Source organism: Euprymna scolopes, chromosome 11 (assembly GCF_053919585.1).
Source record: "Euprymna scolopes isolate OS-2025 chromosome 11, ASM5391958v1, whole genome shotgun sequence".
NCBI lineage: Eukaryota > Metazoa > Mollusca > Cephalopoda > Sepiida > Sepiolidae > Euprymna > Euprymna scolopes.
The window spans coordinates 16,448,744-16,473,116 of record NC_136492.1 but is presented as its reverse complement, the minus strand read 5'-3'; the positions used below and the strand labels follow the sequence as shown (position 1 = coordinate 16,473,116).

At 39.4% G+C, this 24,373-nt stretch overlaps 1 protein-coding gene across 7 annotated transcripts in view; it reads right to left on the bottom strand.

Annotated features, from left to right (window-relative positions):
• LOC145287771 (uncharacterized) overlaps positions 1-24,373 on the bottom strand; it is a 291,321-nt gene that overhangs the window by 89,480 nt on the left and 177,468 nt on the right. For all 7 annotated transcript variants that reach the window (XR_013869191.1, XR_013869192.1, XM_080135593.1 and 4 more), the window contains 2 exons: positions 14,426-14,737; positions 137-4,141 (listed from right to left, as the gene is read on the bottom strand). Coding sequence is in view for 5 of the 7 variants with exons in the window: in XM_080135593.1 (XP_079991719.1) it covers positions 137-4,141; positions 14,426-14,725 (4,305 nt within the window). In the remaining 2 variants the exon portion in view is untranslated. The remainder of the gene's footprint in view (positions 1-136; positions 4,142-14,425; positions 14,738-24,373) is intronic.

The following is a 24,373-nucleotide window of genomic DNA, read 5'->3' as shown; positions in this document are numbered from 1 at the left end:
ATATATATATATATATATATATATATATATATAGAGAGAGAGAGAGAGAGAGAGAGAGAGAGAGAGAGAGAGAGAGAGAGAGGAAGGAAAAATAAGATTAGTTCTATTAAAAAAAAAAAAAAAAGATTATACTTACAGGACATTCACCACTAGAATTCGTCGCAGACGTTGGTTCTTCTATACTAGTTTCAACTGTATGGATGGAGGGACTGCTTTCTTTGTTTTTATTATTGACGGACTCGTCCAAAATTTTGAGAGATTTACTGATATTTTCCAATCTTTTCTGCCGAGAAATGTTTGTACGACCGGCGTATTTGCGGTGAGTAAGAATAAAATTCTTTTTTCGTCTCTTAACACGTATCTGCTGTATTTCATCTGGCTTTGAATTATCAACGGCCACCTCCTGCGACTGCGCGCTGACTTTCTGGGAGGATTTCTTGATCTCCTCATTTTTGCGTAACTTCGCCTGCCAGCTCTTGATCTTGGAGAAATCATTTGTTTTCTTGAAGCCGTAACGACTGCGGTATTGGTTCCGTTGCTTAATCCTGTGCCATTCCGACCGCAGCAGCTTGTAGTACAACTTCATACGCATATGCAAGCCACGGAGGTTTTTGTTCTTTTCAAACACCGGCCGAGGTAACTTCATTGCCTTATGCCGCTCTTTCCAACGGTTGAAATTGAGCACCTTTGAAATGCTCGACATATGACTCGGAGCACTCCCCCAGTTGGATTTCCGTTCAACAGCAATATGAGCCTGCAGCGATTCTACATTCGGAAAAGACATGAACAGAATCCCATCAACCTCGTCAAAATCTGGTTCGTACGGTTGAGAATTGTTTATCGATAAATTACTGCTAGACGAGTAACTGGAACAAGGTTTATTCAAGCGAGCGGCCAATTGCTCAGGCCGAGGTCTTAATTGTCTCCTATTATCGGAATCACTTGATGCAGAAGTTGGAATTGGCATCATATCTGTTTTGTCTTTAAGTTTTTCAGAGAAGTTCGAAGCAGCAGCAGCATCAGGCTCTTTTTTTGGAATTATTTGTGTCGTGCACACGGAACCCAAAGAGTCTGTCGCTTGGTTATCCTCTTTCTTTAAGCTTATTCCGTTATTTAAAGAACTGTGTCTTCTTGTGTTGTACGCTACTGCAGTTATCGTATTCTCAGAATTGCTACTCTCGGACTGTTCCATAACTAACCTTTTATCACAGAAAATTCTCTTCGGTGAAAGTGATGGCATTTTAGGAAGGACTTTTTTCTTATCCTCAGGATCAACCATCTTACTGCACTTTCTTGCACTTTCCTGGGTAGATTTGTTAATTTTCTGTGGTGATATCGCATAATTACTAATCTCTTGTGCAAGGTACTTATCCAGCTCATCACTTACAAAAGCATTGAGTTTCTTATTCTGAGTCACTTCCCTCTCTGGGCGTGAGAGAATGCTCAGAGGAGCAGGTTCTTTGATAACGGCCGACGTGGAACTGTAGCTTCTCAAAGAACTCTGCCATTTGGAAGTTGGTTTTGAAACGGTATTTTTTGCTAAAGGCTCGTCACCTTTAGTCGAGCTTTTGCATGTAACGTCTGTAATAGTAGCTTTAGCGGGTGAATTACTAAGCTTTGGTTGACAACTATCGGTCTTATTGTCGTTTGGTTTCGTTTTAGTTTTTGGCACCTTGGTACCATTTGTTTTATTTGCTGATGGAATTTTGTCACCGCTTGAGCATTTCGGTTCAGGATTTGTTGTTGGATGCGATGAAGACGCAGATGGTGAGGGTGTTGCTGATAACGGTGGTGGTGGTGGTGGGGGAGGAGTAGGAGGTGGAAAAAGTGTTGACAATGCTTTTAATGACGATGACTGACTACGAAGAACTTTGTTGGACTTTGGGGGTAGAATGGGTGAGTCTGAGGAAAAACGAGGTGACCGACATCCGCTCGACAGTGTTTTACCATCAGAAACGCATGTCTGCTCTTTTTTTACAGGAATAGGCAAAAGCGGTAACGACTCATGAGAGGTAGCATCTTTGGTCGTTGATAAGGTCTCTGACCTTAAGGACGACTTCCGAAGAACTCTTTTCTGATCAAGAGATTCGGATATATTTGGAGAATCATCGGAAGATGCACGCTCCATGTTCCTCTTACTTTTGCAGATGATTTTCTCAGCATTCTCAAAGACTTTCACATCTTCCTTCTTTTTATCGCATTTCTGTTCTAAGTCGGCCTGCTGTTGGCGGTTATTCGAAATCTTTTCAATGGCCTCACTCACCCTATTTGTAGCTGACTGACTGGACCGACTAGGAAATACCAAAGGGAAAAATAAAACATCGTCTCTGTAACGGATGCTAGGAGAACGTATTCGATCCGTTCTTGACAGAATAAGGTCTGAATTATTTGCAGGGAAAGCCTTTTCGGTACCTCTCGATGCCACAGAGTTGCTGATAGTCTGTGAGGAATCAGTCTTATTAGAAGTGTTCTTTTTGGGGTCAGACACAAGATTTTTATCAAGAAACTCAGGGTTATCATTCAAGGTTTCATCTTGACTGTCTGAATTTGTGGATTCCTTTTCATGAACAAAATTAAGTCTTTGAGCTACCTTTGATCTTGAAGTATGGACTCTTCGAGAACTTTGTGGAGACTTGGCAGTGAGATCTTGTTCGGGGGTGATAGATTGGTACGAGCAAGTGGAGGTTTCACTACCAGAAGAGTCGATAACGATAACATCCTTCATGCAAACCAAAGGAACCTTCGGACTTTCGTGGAGCTGATGAAGAGCTTCGGAAACATTTTTAAAAACAGGAGGACTTTGTCCCTCATCTTGATCTGGACACTGATGACTGAAGTTCCTGCCTGCAGCTTCATCTTCTGGTTCTTTCTTTAACGGAATACTGTCCAGAGACCAATATTGTTTTTCTTGTATTGTTCTTGGCGGCGATTCCAGAAACAACGGATTTATCACAGAACTTTGTTCATATTGCAAAGATGGTTTTACACAAGCGGTTTCAGGAGAAAACCTTGAAGTTTCAGAAGAAAATAATTTATTGTTTTGTGAAGGGAGAGATGAGGGAGAAGGAGGAGAAGAATGAGGAAAGGTAGTTTCAGTAGTAGTAGTAGTAGTAGTAGGAAGTGATGGTGATAGTGGTGGCTGCGACTGACAGATTTCTTCAGTCTGAGGTGATTTTATGATAGAGTTTTCTTTGTACATAGAATTGACAAAATTTCTAGAAATTTTCTGAAACGTTCGTGATTTTCTATTTTCTAATATGTAATTGTCTGGACAATCGTTGCAGGTAACCGATTCCCTGAAGTTTTCGTCTGGAGTTAAATTATTTCTCAGAGATCTCGGTTGGTTGCAACAAACCCCTTGCTTGCCCTGATCTGATCTCAAACCAGAAGAGAGATGATCACAGGAATTGGTTCCCAGACTGAACTTATCGTTTCTCAAAGAGTGGAACTTATAGCTGGAAGAGTGGTTTCGGAGTGGCATCGGGTTCTGTCGAGAAGGGCTCCGCTCACAGGTGAAGTGCTGATCGCTTGGAATCTCAGTCTTGACCACAATGCAATTCTCTGCCTGTTCACATTGCTGTCCTGAACCTACATCGTGCGGCATCGAAGGGGGTAAGTCCACCTTCTCTCTCCATTTACTTTCCTTACTTTGGTTCACATGTGACAAAGGCCGGATTCTCTTGCAGACACTACTCCTGTCAGCCGACCTCGTCTGGGAAAGTGTTTCTTTCTCCTGGCATCGTACATTCCTTACCGAATAATTACCACACATGGTCTCTGTAATAGCGCTGAATGTACCTGACAACATTCTACCCGACACTTGGGGGTCGGTAGAGTTACTAATGTATCCATTCGAGCCTCCCTGACACGGATGATCCTGCAACACTTCATTTTTTACTTTAATCTGTCGAGAAGATGTATTTCGTTTAAGATAATCCGGCCCTGCCGTAGATATTAGAGCTGCCTTAGGACAGATGTGGTTTTCAAAATCAGTGTGGGTAGTTTCTTCAGGATTTTCAGTTTTTATGACGGATCCAGGTTGGAAATCTATTGGTTGTTTCCATTTTCCTGGTCCATTGCACACACAGTCAGGGCATGACTGATCCGGAGTAACTAGTGTGATGTCTTTAGGATCTCCTTTCTGGAAAAAGAAAAAAAAAGAGCAATGAGAAAAGTATATGGAAGGAATCATGAGAATATAAAATACTATATAAAAAAAAATATATAAAAAATATATAAAAATATATAATATATAATAAAATATATAATATATAATATATAAAAATATATATATAATAAAATATATAATATATAATAAAATATATAATATATAAAAATATATAAAAAATAATATATAAAATAATATATAAAATAATATAAAATATAAAAAAATATATAAAAATATAAAAAAATATATAAAAATATAAAATACACAAACATAAGAACTCGCATGACCACCGGAGAGAACTCGCATGACCACCGGAGAGAACTCGCATGACCACCGGAGAGAACTCGCATGACCACCGGAGAGAACTCGCATGACCACCGGAGAGAACTCGCATGACCACCGGAGAGAACTTGAGTGACCACCGGAGAGAACTCGAGTGACCACCGGAGAGAACTCGAGTGACCACCGGAGAGAACTCGAGTGACCACCGGAGAGAACTCGAGTGACCACTAGATACTGTACTCAGGGATTTGTCAGGACAACCTAAAATGAGAATACTTTTTCTTATAAGTAAACCATGACTAAATATTCAAAATCACATAGAACTTGCGGCCCAAGTCAGATCTCCTTGACATGGCTAACCAACACCGACTTTTACAAGGAATGGTGCACCTTCTTCAAGTGATGTTTGCTCAACTAATAGCATGAAGCTGGATAGTCCACTAGACTAGATAAATTCTTGTCCTGGAATCCAGTAAGACCAAGAGACTACAAGAAATATATATTATAATATATTTAAATGGTCAATTAGGTTGGCTGGTTGTTTTTGTTTTATGGCCTATCAACTCTTCTCAGGTTATTTAATGCCGAATCCAGTGATTTTGAAGAAAGATTTTTTGATAGAGTATATTTGTTTTTTTTTAAGTCGGCTTCTATTTAACCCATAGTTGAGACCCTAACAGGTACTACTAGTCCGGCAGCAACGGCAAAAGGTGGCTTCACACTTCCCAAAGCCCACAAGCTGGGGCCTCACCATCGGATATAGTTTAAGGTCATATCCAGGACCGGTCAATTGGGGAGAGAGAAAATAATGTTCCAACTTCTTTTCTAACTCTGTGAAAGGTAAAGAGGAATTTGACTGGAATACTCAAATTTCTATGTATCTCATAAAAAGTTTTAGCCTTAGAAACGGGGGGGCTTCTTGATTTCTGAGAACTATACAGTAAAAATGAAAAAGAATTTTTAAAAATTAAAAAGTAGATAAAAAGAAAGATATTTAAAGTCTGCAAAAATATTGGAGGTTCATTCTTGAAGCAAAGCTATCAGACATGCTTTTATAAATGCTGCAATAAATCTTTTTTTTTTTTGTTTTTCCTTTTTTTAAATTTAAAAAGGAAAAACAATAATAAAAAAAGATTTATTGCAGCATTTATAAAAGCATGTCTGATAGCTTTGCTTCAAGAATGAACCTCCAATATTTTTTTCTTTTCTTCCTCGCTTTTTCTACTTTTATTCTGTTCTCCATTTTTTTAATCTTTTTATTATTATTTTTATTCGGTTTCCATTTTATGACCGGTTTCGATTAAGACCAGGGGAACACTTGTCGCCTGATGAGGCCTTAAGATTGAAACAGTAAATTTATTGTAGCGACTTATTTTGTTTACCTAAATTTAATAAAATAATATTTTTCTTTTTTTTCTTTTATATCTTTGGTTCTACATGAAAATTTGCAGGTTTTGAAGATTATAATACTAATTTATGGTAAAAATTTTATGACAATTAGTAAAATAGAACCTCTATTTTCAAGCCAATAAAATATGCTCAAATTTGCCTACATTTGTATATGTAGTGTCCTGGCAGGCTAGCTTCAGTTTTTCTGCTTTGGGATAAATTTTGTTTAGGGTTTTTTTTTTTTTTTTTGCTTGGTTGTCTGCCCTGTGGCCTTGCTAGGCCACTAATATAGCAAGAATTGCCCTTGACATGGCTCATTCTTTAAGAGAACTGCAGCAACAAACATAGGCACAACAGGATTTTACAATTTAAATCCATCCTTCTATTAAAAAAAAAAAAAAAAGTGTAAATATGATGTTATAAGAAGAGAAAAGAGAATAAAAATGAAAGAAAGAAAGAATTCAATTTTGATGCAAAAAAAAAAAAAAAAAAAAAAAAAATGCTTTAAGGGAGATGGAAAAAGGGGGCAGAGAACTAACACTTAAACAGCGTGAATCATCCAGAAGTAATTCTTCCAAATAAAATGGGAGGAGCTATTTGTAGAAGTAAAACCAAAAGGGGCCAGTTGCTGATAGAAACTTGTTAGACTGCTGGTGGTGGTGGGGGGGGGGTGTTGTAGTTGGACTAAGCATGTCTTACATCAAAGGTTTTATCATGACTATAAGAAAGAAAACAAAAACAAAACAAAACAGACAAAAAAAAATGCAACAATGTCAAGTAAAACAGTTCTAAAAACAAACCCTGACACATGGCATATACAAGTAATATGCGTGGGTGGGGGTATGGGGTTTAAGCAGCAGAAATGGTAATAGTAGTACTAATAGCAATGATAACAGTAGTAATAGTAGTGTGTTTATTTACTTTCTCCCCCACAGGTCAGACAAGAGGAGGTGTGTGCACCAGCACATTAGGAGAAGTGCGCTTTGGCCCACAAAAAAAAAATGCCTTAGGAGCCCTGTCAGCATTCAAGAGATTATTAATGAGTAATTATTCCAACTAAAATTGGAGGAGCTCTTTGTAGGTTTGAAATAAAAAAGGGCCAATTCCAATAGAACCTTATTAGCCTACTGAGGGGTGGGGATGGTGGGGTGGAGCAAGGATGAAGCATCAAAAGGTTTATCATTGTAAGAAAATATAACAGGCAAAAAGAAACACAAAAAATATAACACTAAAACAATGTCAAGTACAACAGGTCTATATAAAAAAAAAAAAAAAAAAAAAATCCAACATACGACATGTACAAGTGATGTGCGTGATATGTATGTGCATGGGGAGGGGGTAGCAAGAAGTTAAGTAGCAGCAATGGTAAGAAGCGCACTCTGACCCACATAAAAATGCCTTAGCAGCCCTCCCAGCATTTCCTCCCAGGTATGAACGGTTTAAGAAAAGATTAGTAATAAACTAATCCCCTTCTTGAAGACAAGGTAAAGCTTGGGAGGGTAGACCTCTTCGGACTGAAGAGAACTGTACCTCAGCCAGATAGCAGCAAAGTCACGGTCGGCATGACTGTCGAGTGGTAATAGTGTGGCTTGTCTAAACATAACCTTAAGGGCAAAGTGTAGTATCTGTTCTGATACTACACTTCACCTTTCCTGACCTCGATTGTAAGCATGCCTGTGCGTGTACTTGCAAGGCAATTCCCAACCATTGCTCTAGTGAGTTGGCATTGCTGGATTCCAGTGGCAAAATGAAATTCAGAATGACTGGAGACACTGCAGAGATATGAAGAAAGCACATATGTAGCAATATTATGGATCCCGGGCGAAGTCAACAGGCCTTGCTGGTGGATTCTCACAAATTATTACCAAAATCGATAAAGTTTTGGTTTCCAGCACCGGCTTAAAAAAAATAAATAAATAAATAAAAACTGGTAAATATCGAACGTGTCACAAAGGTCAACTAAGGTGTTTCTGACGAATCACTGACAGGTAAATTCTCATAGTGAAATAACATTTCTGGGAAAGTTGTTTAGGTGAAGAAAAGAAGAGAAAAAAAAAGCGGATATGATTATTGGGAAAGAAAAAGGAAGATAAAAAGTCGTTGAGGTATATCAAGTAGTTATATATATATATATATATATATATATATATATATATATATATATATAGTAGATATGGTGATCGCAGTGAGAGAGGGGGGAGCAAATAATGGGGCAATAAAAATTAAGGTTTTCAGATGAGCAGTGTCTACTGAGAAATCCATATCATTTTGAGATGCAAGCACACTGACTTGAGACCAGAAATCGCCAACTCAACTTTACCCAGACAAATTTAATAAACGTGTTAAATTGAACACAGAAACTCTAGCCATCCAAAATGTATATAGAAGAAATAATTAGTGATGGGACGATTCCGATACAATTACCGATTCCATAGTAAATTACCCATTCCGATTCTATATATAAATCTCTAAATGTTTAGTATAGACTTCTTATTTTTCCTCGATTACCATAAAAACGCATGTTAAAAGTGCTGATATTTTCCTACACGTAAAAAGCACACTTGGTAGGGGTTATCTATCGCTCTTAGTTTTACTGGTTGTTTAAATATTTACTATTTTGTCATTATTACCAGCAATTATAGATTTTGCTTTAAACAGAATTAAATAAAAAAGAAAAAAGAAAAAAAGAATTAAAAAATCGTTTTGGCATCGGAAAATAGGCTCAAATTTTTCTGATTCTGATATTCCCAAATGTTCTGATTTTTCCGATTCTGATGAAGTCTCAACACTAGAAATAATATATATATACACATACATGGCATAATCACGTTGACACACCGGTTCCGTAAAATCACCGAAGTTAAGCAACATTGAGCCTGGTCAGTACCAGATGGGTGACCAATTTGGGAATTCTGGGCGCTATATGTAGGAAGACGTTGACATTTCCCTGCAAGAGTTGCAAAAAGCTAACGTTGTCATCTCCCTTAACGGGGACATACATGCAACTGAAAGCACTTGTGAATTCCATACTCTGATGTGGTGTGATTAACTCATAGCACCTGAGCCGTCTCGACATACATACCCCCAACTAACCAGACAAGCAGCAAAATCCCATCTCTTCACTGTTGAGCTCTTGAGATGCTGGAAAGTCTACTCTAATGGTTTCTTCCCTCAAACTGCTAGACTTTGGAATTCCCTCCCAGTTTCGTTCTTCCCCGACTGTAATTATCTGTTGGTTTAAATGTAATGCAAACAGACATCTCGCTGCTCAACTCCCGCTACAGTCCCGTTAGACACGATCCCAAATATGTTCCAAGTTGTAATATGGTTTTGGTATGGAAAAAAAAAAGAAAAAGAAAAAAAAATGAAAAAAAATGAAAAAAAAGAAAAAAAGTGAAAAAAAAGAAAAAAAAAGAAAAAAAGAAAGAAAAAAAAGAAAAAAAAAGAAAAAGAAAAAAAAGAAAAAAAAGAAAGAAAAGAAAGAAAGAAAAAAAAGAAAGAAAAAAAGAAAGAAAAAAAAGAAAGAAAAAAAAAGAAAAAGAAAAAAAAGAAAAAGAAAAAAAAGAAAAAGAAAAAAAAGAAAAAGAAAAAAAGAAAAAAAAGAAAAGAAAAAGAAAAGAAAAAGAAAAGAAAAAGAAAAGAAAAAGAAAATGAAAAAGAAAAGAAAAAGAAAAAAAGGAAAAAAAAAGGAAAAAAAAAGAAAGAAAGAAGAAAAAAAGGCCTCTATCCAATGGTAGTGGTGGTAGCACTAGCGGTGTAAAGGAGAATAGCGATAGGGACACAAGTGAATGGGCTCCCACCCTCCTCTTGGGTGGGAACTCATTCACTTGAAAGGGAAATGGAAGCAAAGCAATAAATAATGAATCATCACACAAGGTAAAGGTGATGGAGGATGGGTTCAAGCCTCCTGACTGGATTCAAGTTTATAACATCTAACATTGTATCGAACCAATCAGTCATCATCAACCCCATATTTGAAAGGAGGAAATCAATAACCATAGTACGAAAGGCAAGAGTAAAAGAAGGGGCAGCCGTGACATACTCCAAAACAGATTGCATATGTTTAGGTGCATCAACAACTGCATAGAAAAACATTTTGCACGTAGGTGTAAGTGCATATTCTAGATATTACACATAGGTGTAAGTGCATATTCTAGATATGCATGATGTATGTAAAATAAAAAAAACAAACACTTCTTTAATTTCCAAATACATATGTGACGGATGTAAAAAAAGAAGCAGACAAGATATGATGCAGATGTGTGTGTGCGTTGGATGACTCATGAAAATGGGTTTAGCGCATTCAAGAGACTCACGAGAACGGGGTAAGCACGGCAGAGAGGCACGCAAGAATGGGGTAAGATTCATTCAGGGTAAAGCTAATTTAGAATATACAACTGTTTTGGTTCTTTGTTTTGTAGTTTTGTTTTTTTAACTTTTAGCTAAACATACATAGATATTTGCCCTTTACAAGGGTATTTTTTTTTTGTTTGTTTAAAACAAACTTTAAGATTAATTTTTGTCATTTATAATTTAAATAAAATGTTGGGTTTGCACATATATGCTTTAATCTAGAGATCCAACTTTCAAACTTCATGCATTAAATTGGGCTATATTTTGGCAATAAGGCATCAAATGTCTTCCAAGTAGTCTATCGTGTCTGGTTTATCAGCATACAAATGGACTTTACATATCCCTAAAGAAAATAATCTAATGGGGTTAAATTACATGAATGAAGTGGCCAGTTAACAGGTCTATTTGAGTAGTCTTCACTCATCAAATATTCCTCTCAATAAATTGATCATGTCGTGTGGCATATGGCTGTCTTGCTGAAATCACATGAATTTTTTTATGGAAATCACTACAGACAGGTGTGAAGTCTCTTAATGTAAGGTGCTAACAAGAAAGATAATTGTTGTAAAGACAGAAGAAGATTGAAGCTATAGATAGGAGGAAAACAGTCAGTAGGAAGAGAGTTCCACAAGCTTGCAGTTCTGGCAAAAAAAAAATTAGAAGTATTTTAATTAGTGAATTGATTGGGGTCACTAGGCCCACAAGACAAATGAGCTGGAATAAAGGAAACAGGAATTAGATAATTTGGAAAAATTCATACCATAAGATGTATTAGTGACTAGCGAGGGGTACCCGGCATTACCCGGGTGTTTGGAGGTGTGCGTGTGTGAAGGGGGGGGGGGTAAAAAAAAAAAAAGAAAAAAGGTAAGTATGAGGATCGAACCCGAACCGTTGAGACAAAGTTGTGAAAAAAAAAAAAAAAACGCGCGACATTAACCATTGCCCCACTGCGACATGCTTACAGAAACACGTTTGAATTTATTTAATTACTTGGATTTAGCAGGTGCTCGTTTTAATGAGTTAATGAGGTCAAGTTTGACTGCGGGATTTCATTTACTGCTGAACGCCCCCCCCCCCCAAGATGTTATAGGAAAAAGACTAACACACATGCGGCGAGCGACAAATATTGAATATTTATCTTCCCGAAATCGAGCAAATTAAATAATAGACAGGCGAGCTTCGTTGTTAACTCTGAGATATTACGATTGCTATGTGATATAAAAAGTTTTAAAAAGTTGTGAACCAACCGATCGCTTCTCTGAAAGAAGCCTTTTGTAGACACACAGAAAAAAGCGAACACACATACATGCATACATTTTTGCTTTTATAGTTATAGATTGAACAATTCCAATATTTTTCCCCAATTCTGTACTGAATTCCTGATTCTGATTCTTTCTAAATAACTAAATATTTAACTATAAGTGTTATTTTGTCCCGGTTACTGTAAAAACACATCTGAAACGTGGATATATTTTCTCAAACGTAAAAACACGCTTGTGAGGGGTGATATAGAGATTTTAGTCTCACTGGAAGTTTAAAACAATAAATATTTATTATTTTATTATTACTACAAGCAGTGGAAGATGTTTCTTAAACCAGAATCAAATAGAAATAATTAAAGGAATCGGTTTTGGCATTGAAAAATAGGCTCAAATTTTTTCGATTCCGATAACCACAAATAGTTCCGATTTTCCCCAGATTCCCGATTTCGATTAATCGTACCAACACTAGTATTTATAGAAAAGACCGAGACTAGCGACAGCACAGTGTGGTATCTGTTTTGATGCTGCACTTCACATCTGTCCTCAGTCAGTGGAGGAGAGATCCTTCATGAAAGGGACAATTTTTATTTTTGTTCCTATCCAGAGTTCCCCTTTTTTGGGAAGCTGGATTTTCCCCACATTAAAAACCGACCTTGTGTCTAACTCTGCCCTCATGGGGAGGCAAGTAAATAGGAACATCATGTCTGGGTTCTGAGAAATAAGAGTGGGGTCAATCAAATTACATATGCATTTTTGCAATTCCCAGCGTAATATCATACAAGGTAGCAAGAGCTGATTGACGCCTTACTCAACTTAAAAGATGAAGTTTTTTGTTGTTATTATCTTTATTCATTTTTCTTTTATTAGACTGACAAGCTGCTTGCCGTGGCCTGGTCATAAAATACGGTCCGTTTCCTGAAATTATTTAATCATCAAATGTTTCAGAATTATTTTCTAAATAAATTTACGCAATTTGCTCGGATGTCAGTCTTTTCATGATGAACTGCGAAACGATGCTGAACTCAAAACAACCGACAGTTGCCAAATCTGTAAGTAGAGTTTTCAATTTGAAGTTTGCTGCCTCTAAAAAAAAAAAACTATAAGTAATTGACAAGCAGTTGTAGAGAAACTAAGTATACAAGGTGTCATTTGCGATTTTTTCTCCCTATAGTAACATAAGGAAATGATTATAGAAATTGATAGGAATTTATGAAGCAACAAGCCGGCCAGCGATTTGTTGAAATGAATTAGTAACTGAATAACTGTTAATATTGTAAATATTCCTCATCATTCATAGTCATAAATTAAGCTATCACTCTAAACACTTAGAGCTCCCTACAAATCTACTATCAAACTATGTATGGAGTATTGCCGTCATATTTGAGCTGGTGAATCTCTGCCCAATAAATGGATTCTAGAGGATGTGCAAAATAGTTATCAAAAATTAAGTTTTTACTAATTATACCAATTCTCTATTCTTCTGATATTTAGGCACGTCATTCAAGCAACCTAAGATTCTTATGCAACCAACAAGAAGCAACAGATTTCATGCCGTTTTTCTTTTTTCTGCTAAAACTTTGCAAAAACTAAATTTTTTTTCCTTCCTAAACTGATGGGTCAAGATTTGGAAGAATTAAATAATCTAATATATAAATGACTATATGTCTGTCTGTCACCATATTTTCAAACTATATTTAACCGGTTAAAATTGTTCCTAAGGGGTCAAAAATAAAAAAAATCGTTAAATATTTTGTACATTCATCTTAGTTTACTTTTAACCAGTTTATATGTAAGTCATGTTGGTACAGTGATAATATCACCAGGTTTAAATGCTACAGTTTCGGTTTCGATTCTAGCTGATGGCACCCAAATACTTTTTTCTTTTTTTTTTATATATACTTTTGGTATCACAACTATAATAATATATACGAAATCTGGACAAATTAAAATATATTTAAGCATATTTTACGACCGGGTAATTGTCAACAAGAACAGATTTTAGTTTAAACAGCTTGGTATGCTGTTTTTGGTTTTCCTGTTAAAACTCTTTGTAAAAACTTTTTTTTTTTTTTTTTTAAACTGACAGGCTGAGATTTGGAAGAATTAAATAATTTTTGATATATTTTTTTATTGTCAGTTTTTATTTTTGTAAACATTTACTATTAAAAAATAATACACTTATTATTTTTTTTTTAATTTAAGGTAACAGCTCTTCCGTCTATGCTTGACTTTTGAAAAAAAAAAAAAAAATATATATATATATATTCCACCGAGGTCTGAAGAAAAAGTTTTTAAAAACGATTTTTAGTGAAAAAAAAAAACAACATTTAAGAATTTATAATAGTAAATAATTTTTTTTTCTTTTAATTCGAGGGAACATTTCTTTTTATGCTAGGTTAGACTTTTTCTTTTTCTGGCATATCAACCCTTTTCGGGTTGTTTATATCTTTAAATAGTTACTCACTGATTGAGCTTTACAAAGGTTATGTTATTATTTGGTGTGTTTTGAGTCAGGAAGCCAGTGGGGAAGATAGAAGAAAAAAAGTATAAGGGGTAAGGCAAGGAGAGAGAGGAGAGAGGGCTATTTTGTTTTGGAGCTTTGCAGAACATGGTTGAGTTGTACAAAAGAGAAGGAAAAATCAATAACATTCACGTGCAGTGCATTTTAGTCAGGAAGTCAGTTTTTCAGACAGTCTGATCTGGTAGCACCATTTTTAATTTTTTTTTTTAAATATTCCAGCTCGATGTGAAAAAAATAAAAACGTATTTTTTTAAAAACTACTTTTTGAAAAAAAAAAACAAAACAAACAAAAAAAGAAAAACAAGCGCAATATCAAAGAATCAGCAGGAGCAGTTGTTGTACTTTGTCACACATAAATAGTAAAACTGATAAAAATAATATAATCTTGAAACCTCGTTCAGTCCCAGGCTCTTCCTGCTAAAGACGAGGAAGTGATAGTTTACAACTAACCTTTCCATTATCAAACTTTCGTAGCCTGACACTCTGCCGAGGTCGGTTCACATTATTCGTGCTAGGGTCTCTCCTCGTTTTAGACCTGGTCGGTTTGAATGAATCATCCGATTGGTCAGTACCCAGAGACTCATCAATTATGCCATGCTGTTTGGAGTTGAGTAAGGGTGACCTGTTCCATCGTTCTGGCTGACCAGGTACAGACCTTGCTTCTGGAGATGAGCTGCAACTGACCTTAGCAGAAGGGCCAGGCTGGGCTGGCTGGACACTTCGAGTTGCATAGCGTTTATCTCTTCTCATTGCAAGACACACCTGAAACGACAAAAAAAAAAAAGAAAAAAAAAAAGACCTCGTTATTATATTGAATCTATACACTTTTCACACTGCGTATTGTTTTCTGTCCTTCTGACAAGAGAAACAAATTTTAAAAAAAATGAGAAATCATTTTTTTAACCAAATTCGATGCTAACCAAATGGGCAATCAGGAAATGGCAAAGTTATAAACTACATAAACCAAGACAGGTGATTGCTGTTAGAGTTCTTTTTTTCTCTTTCCCTCCTCTACTTCTTTACAATCCAATTGGAGTTAGCCAATGAAGCGCAAAAAAACTTAAATTTATTATTGGTGTTATGAATGACTGTGGGAAAACTTGAGTGCAAGGATAAACACTACTCCATTTTGTTTTATCAATCAGGATTAAATATTACAATTGATTGAAAATACAATTATTTTAAAACTAAATTTGATGCTAACCAATTAGGTAAATGGCGGAGCTATTAATTACATAAACCAAGACAGGTGGTTGCTGTTGTTTTGTTTAGAGTTCTTTATTCTCTTTTCTTACCCTTTTCTTTACAGTCCAATCTGAGTTGGCCCATAGAATTTAAAAAAAAAAAAAAAAAAAAAAAAAAAATTGAATTTATTGTTGGTGTTATGGATGACAGTGAAAGAACTTTTGAGCGCAAGGATAAATGCTACTCCATTTTCTTTCATTCCTGACAAATCAAAGATGAAATATAAAAAATTATATTTTTGATCATTTGTAATATCAATTGATCAAAAATACATTTCTTTTTAGAACACATCACTAATATTTACCTTATTTGACTGACAAAATAAATTCAATCACACACCTTTCATTATAAAAACCATTAACCTCAACAAAATAGAGGAGAGTGCTAGTTACTTTATATACAAATATTGATTTGAGAATATTTTAAAGATTTTCTGCTTTTAGGCCAACAAGAAACTCAAGTTTAATCTATCCTAATATTTTAGGCGAGAAATCGTACGTTTCCTAAATGTTATAAGTGATTCAACAACTCCAAAGGAAATTGCAGAAAACATGTACAGTGAACAGTCGGTGACAATTTAGTGCTAAATCGGAAATACAGGGTGGAATGATAAATTTGTTCCTCAAAAGAAAACAACACTGCATCTTTGTTTTAAAACTTTTATTGAAAAAAATCAATTCAGTTAACTTGATTATGTAGTAGAGCTGACATCTATTCACTGTAGTCGCCTTCAGCCTCGATCACCACATCGATACAGGTCCGGAACTGGGAACATGCCTTTTCCACAAGCGTTAGTGGGAGCTCGGCGAATACTCAGCGGATGGCAACAATCAGGCTGGCTTTGGTGTTGTGAGAAGTCATATTGGTGATGTTCTCGATGTATGGCCAAATGAAGTAGTCCAGTGAGTTCTGCTCGGGGAGGGGCCAGTGAGAGAAGGGTACAAAGTCGTAGCACTTCTTCCAAAGCCAAGCCTTAGACTTACGGGTCGGTTCAGAGTCTTGCTGCCACATCCAGGGTCTGCCAGCGGCCACCTGATTGCACCAGGGGATCACCATACTCTTCAGCACATCCAGGTACACTTTGGTGTTGGATTTTCAAGCTGACTTCAAAAGATGTGAGGTGCCATGATGTGGCCCTCACTTGAAACCACACCAAAGACCATAACCATACGCCGTCCGATGTGTTGAGCTGTGCCGTCAAGTGTTCAACTGTCCGGATTTGCACTTTGAGGATGCTGGCAATGGTTCTATTGTCATAACTTGGATCGGTAGAGAGCATGAGTTGTACAGCGGCACATCTCTAATCTCACTTGTTGAACATTGTGTCACTTTCAGACATGATAGAAAGCTCGTATTGCTCTTGGGATTTGTACACAACTGGCCAACTAGTGGATGGTCTGAAAAAAAAAACAAAACAAAAAAAAACCGTTTTCATCAAACGGAAATGGAATCATCTTTTGTAGGGCAACAATGATATCATTCCACCCTGTATAAAAAACAATGAATATCTGAAATAAACAGAAAGGACAAATCTTTGTAAAAGGTTAATGCATACAAATATATGCACGCTATAGTTAGATACAGTGTAACCCGGATATAAGAGTCTCTCTCTCATATCCGGGTTACACTGTACATAAACACAGGCTCTAATTTGGGACCATAGAAGATCACTCTCATATCCGTTTTTCTTATATCCGGGTTACACTGTATCTCCTTTTTGCACAAATAGTCAACTTCATAAAATAGGACAAAATCGGGGTGGTTTTATTTATCTACTTTACAGAAGGTAAGATAAGGTTAAGTGTGGATTTGATGAAAACATTTCTGTGAAACAAACTGGATTTGAACTTTGTATGTACATCTAGGTTTTCAGTTAGTGTTGTTAACCATTTAACCATTGCCATTGTCATTTCCCCCCCCCACACACACACAAACTGGTTATTCTAGAGGAGTGCATAATTTATTATGTTGTTGAGTATTTCTTTATAGTCATTCAGTCACTCCACTCCTCACGCACAAACACAAACATGAGCATAACAGGAAGCTTATTTGAAAAAGAAGTTCAATATTCCCAACGGTGGCTGTTTTTTTTTTTAAATTTTATTTTGTATTCATAAAACCATATAGAAATATTTTCATGCACGCGACTTATCTTTCGTTTTCTTTGAAATCAAAAAAATGTACAACAATAACAATTGGCCGTAAATGTTGCCTGCAATCGGACAGTTTCAATGTTCTCAATTTAACTATGAAATGAAAGATAGGAGAGAAAGAGAGGGGGGAGAAGTAGGGAGAGAGGGCGGAGGAAAAGAGAAAGAGGGAAGAGAGGTGAGAAAAGGGGGGAAGGGAAAGAAGGGGGAGGAAAGGAAAGGGAAAGAGTGGGGGAGGGAAAGAAAGAGATGGGAAGAAACGGAGAAAGAGAGAGGGGGAGTGAGTGAGAGCGCGCGCGAGGGAGAGAGAGAGAGCGTAAGAGTGAGAGAGAGAGCGTGCGCGAGAGAGAGAGAGTACGGAATGAGAGAGTGAGAGAGAGAGAGTACGGAATGAGAGAGTGAGAGAGTGAGAGAGAGAGAGAGTACGGAATGAGAGAGTGAGAGAGTACGGAATGAGAGAGTTAGAGAGAGTACGGAATGAGAGTGAGAGAGAGAGAGAGAGTACAGAATGAGAGAGTGAGAGAGAGAGAGAGAGAGAGAGAGTACGGAATGAGAGAGTGAGAGAGAGAGAGTACGGAATGAGAGAGAGAGAGAGAGTACGGAATGAGAGAAGAGAGAGAGAGAGTACGGAATGAGAGAGTGAGTACAGAATGAGAGAGTGAGAGAGAGTACGGAATGAGAGAGTGAGAGTACGGAATGTGAGAGTGAGAGAGAGTACGGAATGAGAGAGTGAGAGAGAGAGTACGGAATGAGAGAGTGAGAGAGAGAGAGAGTACGGAATGAGAGAGTGAGAGAGAGAGAGAGTACGGAATGAGAGAGTGAGAGTACGGAATGAGAGAGTGAGAGAGAGTACGGAATGAGAGAGTGAGAGAGAGAGAGAGAGAGAGAGTACGGAATGAGAGAGTGAGAGAGAGAGTACGGAATGAGAGAGTGAGAGAGAGAGAGTACGGAATGAGAGAGTGAGAGAGAGAGAGTACGGAATGAGAGAGTGAGTACGGAATGAGAGAGTGAGAGAGAGAGAGAGAGAGTACGGAGTGAGAGAGTGAGAGAGTACGGAATGAGAGAGAGAGTACGGAATGAGAGAGAGAGTACGGAATGAAAGAGAGAGTACGGAATGAGAGAGTGAGAGAGAGAGAGTACGGAATGAGAGAGTGAGAGAGAGAGAGAGAGTACGGAATGAGAGAGTGAGAGAGAGAGTACGGAATGAAAGAGTGAGAGAGAGAGAGAGTACGGAATGAGAGAGTGAGAGAGAGAGAGTACGGAATGAGAGAGTGAGAGAGAGAGAGTACGGAATGAGAGAGTGAGAGAGAGAGAGTACGGAATGAGAGAGTGAGAGAGAGAGAGTACGGAATGAGAGAGTGAGAGAGAGAGAGAGTACGGAATGAGAGAGTGAGAGAGAGAGAGAGTACGGAATGAGAGAGTGAGAGAGAGAGAGAGTACGGAATGAGAGAGTGAGAGAGTACGGAATGAGAGAGTGAGAGAGAGAGAGAGTACGGAATGAGAGAGTGAGAGAGAGAGAGTACAGAATGAGAGAGTGAGAGAGAGAGAGTACGGAATGAGAGAGTGAGAGAGAGAGAGTACGGAATGAGAGAGAGTACGGAATGAGAGAGAGAGAGTACGGAATGAGAGAGAGAGAGTACGGAATGAGAGAGTGAGAGAGAGAGAGTACGGAATGAGAGAGTGAGAGAGAGAGAGTACGGAATGAGAGAGTGAGAGAGAGAGTACGGAATGAGAGAGTGAGAGAGAGAGAGTACGGAATGAGAGAGTGAGAGAGAGAGAGTACGGAATGAGAGAGTGAGAGAGAGAGTACGGAATGAGAGAGTGAGAGAGAGAGAGTACGGAATGAGAGAGTGAGAGTACGGAATGAGAGAGTTAGAGAGAGTACGGAATGAGAGAGTTAGAGAGAGTACGGAATGAGAGAGTTAGAGAGAGTACGGAATGAGAGAGTGAGAGAGAGAGAGTACGGAATGAGAGGAGTGAGAGAGAGAGAGTACGGAATGAGAGAGTGAGAGAGAGAGAGAGTACGGAATGAGAGAGAGAGAGTACGGAATGAAAGAGAGAGTACGGAATGAGAGAGTGAGAGAGAGAGTACGGAATGAGAGAGTGAGAGAGAGAGTACGGAATGAGAGAGTGAGAGAGAGAGAGAGTACGGAATGAGAGAGTGAGAGAGAGAGAGAGAGAGATAGAGTACGGAATGAGAGAGTGAGAGAGAGAGTACGGAATGAGAGAGAGAGTACGGAATGAAAGAGAGAGTACGGAATGAGAGTGAGAGTACGGAATGAGAGTGAGAGAGAGTACGGAATGAGAGAGTGAGAGAGAGAGTACGGAATGAAAGAGAGAGTACGGAATGAGAGAGTGAGAGTACGGAATGAGAGAGTGAGAGTACGGAATGAGAGAGTGAGAGTACGGAATGAGAGAGTGAGAGTACGGAATGAGAGAGTGAGAGTACGGAATGAGAGAGTGAGAGAGAGAGTACGGAATGAGAGAGTGAGAGAGAGAGTACGGAATGAGAGAGTGAGAGAGAGAGTACGGAATGAGAGAGTGAGAGAGAGAGTACGGAATGAGAGAGTGAGAGAGAGAGTACGGAATGAAAGAGAGAGTACGGAATGAAAGAGAGAGTACGGAATGAGAGAGTGAGAGTACGGAATGAGAGAGTGAGAGTACGGAATGAGAGAGTGAGAGTACGGAATGAGAGAGTGAGAGTACGGAATGAGAGAGTGAGAGTACGGAATGAGAGAGTGAGAGAGAGAGTACGGAATGAGAGAGTGAGAGAGAGAGTACGGAATGAGAGAGTGAGAGAGAGAGTACGGAATGAGAGAGTGAGAGAGAGAGTACGGAATGAGAGAGTGAGAGAGAGAGTACGGAATGAGAGAGTGAGAGAGAGAGTACGGAATGAGAGAGTGAGAGAGAGAGTACGGAATGAGAGAGTGAGAGAGAGAGAGTACGGAATGAGAGAGTGAGAGTGAGAGAGTACAGAATGAGAGAGTGAGTACGGAATGAGAGAGTGAGAGAGAGAGTACGGAATGAGAGAGTGAGAGAGTACGGAATGAGAGAGAGAGTACGGAATGAGAGAGAGAGTACGGAATGAAAGAGAGAGTACGGAATGAGAGAGTGAGAGAGAGAGAGTACGGAATGAGAGAGTGAGAGAGAGAGAGTACGGAATGAGAGAGTGAGAGAGAGAGAGTACGGAATGAGAGAGTGAGAGAGAGAGAGTACGGAATGAGAGAGTGAGAGAGAGAGAGTACGGAATGAGAGAGTGAGAGAGAGAGTACGGAATGAAAGAGAGAGTACAGAATGAGAGAGTGAGAGTACGGAATGAGAGAGTGAGAGAGAGAGAGTACGGAATGAGAGAGTGAGAGAGAGAGAGAGTACGGAATGAGAGAGTGAGAGAGAGTACGGAATGAGAGAGAGTACGGAATGAGAGAGTGAGAGAGAGAGTTACGGAATGAGAGAGTGAGAGAGAGAGAGTACGGAATGAGAGAGTGAGAGAGAGAGAGTACGGAATGAGAGAGTGAGAGAGAGAGAGTACGGAATGAGAGAGTGAGAGAGAGTACGGAATGAGAGAGAGTACGGAATGAGAGAGTGAGAGAGAGAGTACGGAATGAGAGAGTGAGAGAGAGAGAGTACGGAATGAGAGAGTGAGAGAGAGAGAGAGTACGGAATGAGAGAGTGGAGAGAGAGGAGTACGGAATGAGAGAGTGAGAGAGAGAGAGTACGGAATGAGAGAGTGAGAGTACGGAATGAGAGAGTTAGAGAGAGGTACGGAATGAGAGAGTTAGAGAGAGTACGGAATGAGAGAGTGAGAGAGAGAGAGAGTACGGAATGAGAGAGTGAGAGAGAGAGTACGGAATGAGAGAGAGAGAGTACGGAATGAAAGAGAGAGTACGGAATGAGAGAGTGAGAGAGAGAGTACGGAATGAGAGAGTGAGAGAGAGAGTACGGAATGAGAGAGTGAGAGAGAGGAGAGAGTACGGAATGAGAGAGTGAGAGAGAGAGAGAGTACGGAATGAGAGAGTGAGAGAGAGAGAGAGTACGGAATGAGAGAGTGAGAGAGAGAGTACGGAATGAGAGTGAGAGTACGGAATGAAAGAGAGAGTACGGAATGAGAGTGAGAGAGAGTACGGAATGAGAGAGTGAGAGAGAGAGTACGGAATGAGAGAGTGAGAGAGAGAGTACGGAATGAATGAGAGAGTACGGAATGAGAGAGTGAGAGTACGGAATGAGAGAGTGAGAGTACGGAAATGAGAGAGTGAGAGTACGGAATGAGAGAGTGAGAGAGAGAGGTACGGAATGAGAGAGTGAGAGAGAGAGTACGGAATGAGAGAGTGAGAGAGAGAGTACGGAATGAGAGAGTGAGAGAGAGAGAGTACCGGAATGAGAGAGTGAGAGAGAGAGAGTACGGAATGAGAGAGTGAGAGAGAGAGAGTACAGAATGAGAGAGTGAGTACGGAATGAGAGAGTGAGAGAGAGAGAGAGTACGGAATGAGAGAGTGAGAGAGTACGGAATGAGAGAGAGAGTACGGAATGAGAGAGAGAGTACGGAATGAAAGAGAGAGTACGGAATGAGAGAGTGAGAGTACGGAATGAGAGAGTGAGAGAGAGAGAGTACGGAATGAGAGAGTGAGAGAGAGAGTACGGAATGAAGAGAGAGAGTACAGAATGAGAGAGTGAGAGAGAGAGAGTACGGAATGAGAGAGTGAGAGAGAGAGAGTACGGAATGAGTGAGTGAGAGAGAGAGAGAGTACGGAATGAGAGAGTGAGAGAGAGTAAGGAATGAGAGAGAGTACGGAAGGAGAGAGTGAGAGAGGAGTACGGAATGAGAGAGTGAGAGAGAGAGAGTACGGAATGAGAGAGTGAGAGAGAGAGAGAGTACGGAATGAGAGAGTGAGAGAGTGAGAGTACGGAATGAGAGAGTGAGAGAGAGTACGGAATGAGAGAGAGTACGGAATGAGAGAGTGAGAGAGAGAGAGTACGGAATGAGAGAGTGAGAGAGAGTGAGTACGGAATGAGAGAGTGAGAGAGAGAGAGAGTACGGAATGAGAGAGTGAGAGAGAGAGTACGGAATGAGAGAGTGAGAGAGAGAGAGTACGGAATGAGAGAGTGAGAGTACGGAATGAGAGAGTTAGAGAGAGTACGGAATGAGTTAGAGAGAGTACGGAATGAGAGAGTGAGAGAGAGAGAGAGAGTACGGAATGAGAGAGTGAGAGAGAGAGAGAGAGTACGGAATGAGAGAGTGAGAGAGAGAGAGTACGGAATGAGAGAGTGAGAGAGAGAGTACGGAATGAAAGAGAGAGAGTACGGAATGAGAGAGTGAGAGAGAGAGAGTAGGGAATGAGAGAGTGAGAGAGAGTACGGAATGAGAGAGTGAGAGAGAGTACGGAATGAGAGAGTGAGAGAGAGTACGGAATGAAAGAGAGAGTACGGAATGAGAGTGAGAGAGAGTACAGAATGAGAGAGTGAGAGAGAGTACAGAATGAGAGAGTGAGAGAGAGAGTACGGAATGAGAGAGAGAGAGTACGGAATGAGAGAGTGAGAGTACGGAATGAGAGAGTGAGAGTACGGAATGAGAGAGTGAGAGAGAGAGTACGGAATGAGAGAGTGAGAGAGAGAGTACGGAATGAGAGAGTGAGAGAGAGAGTACGGAATGAGAGAGAGAGAGAGTACGGAATGAGAGAGTGAGAGAGTACGGAATGAGAGAGTGAGAGAGTACGGAATGAGAGAGTGAGAGAGAGAGTACGGAATGAGAGAGTGAGAGAGAGAGTACGGAATGAGAGAGTGAGAGAGAGAGTACGGAATGAGAGAGAGTACGGAATGAGAGAGTGAGAGAGAGTACGGAATGAGAGAGTGAGAGAGAGTACGGAATGAGAGAGTGAGAGAGAGAGTACGGAATGAGAGTGAGAGAGAGAGTACGGAATGAGAGTGAGAGAGAGAGTACGGAATGAGAGAGAGAGTACGGAATGAGAGAGTGAGAGAGAGAGAGTACGGAATGAGAGAGTGAGAGAGAGAGTACGGAATGAGAGAGTGAGAGAGAGAGAGTACGGAATGAGAGTGAGAGAGAGAGAGTACGGAATGAGAGTGAGAGAGAGAGAGTACGGAATGAGAGAGTGAGAGAGAGAGAGTACGGAATGAGAGAGTGAGAGAGAGAGAGTACGGAATGAGAGAGTGAGAGTACGGAATGAGAGAGAGAGAGAGAGAGAGAGTACGGAATGAGAGAGTGAGAGAGAGAGAGTACGGAATGAGAGAGTGAGAGACAGAGAGTACGGAATGAGAGAGTGAGAGTATGGAATGAGAGAGAGAGAGAGAGAGTACGGAATGAGAGAGTGAGAGAGAGAGTACGGAATGAGAGAGTGAGAGAGAGAGAGAGTACGGAATGAGAGAGTGAGAGTACGGAATGAGAGAGTTAGAGAGAGAGAGTACGGAATGAGAGAGTGAGAGTGTGTGTGAATGAGAGAGTGAGAGTACGGAATGAGAGAGAGAGAGAGAGAGAGAGAGAGTACGGAATGAGAGAGAGAGAGAGAGAGAGAGTACGGAATGAGAGAGTGAGAGAGAGAGAGTACGGAATGAGAGAGTGAGAGTACGGAATGAGAGAGAGAGAGAGAGAGAGAGTACGGAATGAGAGAGTGAGAGAGAGAGTACGGAATGAGAGAGTGAGAGAGAGAGTACGGAATGAGAGAGTGAGAGAGAGAGAGTACGGAATGAGAGAGAGAGAGTACGGAATGAGAGAGAGAGAGTACGGAATGAGAGAGTGAGAGAGAGAGAGTACGGAATGAGAGAGTGAGAGTACGGAATGAGAGAGTGAGAGAGAGAGTACGGAATGAGAGAGAGAGAGAGAGTGTGTGTGAATGAGAGAGAATGAGAGAGAGAGAGGAAGTGGGAGAGAGCGGACAAGCAATTAATAAAATGAATCTCTCACAGTAAAAACTCAAATTTGACGAGTCTGCTATCCCATTCGCAATGAGAAAAGCTATGCCTGGAGATTCCGTAATCTGAAATGCAGGACTTC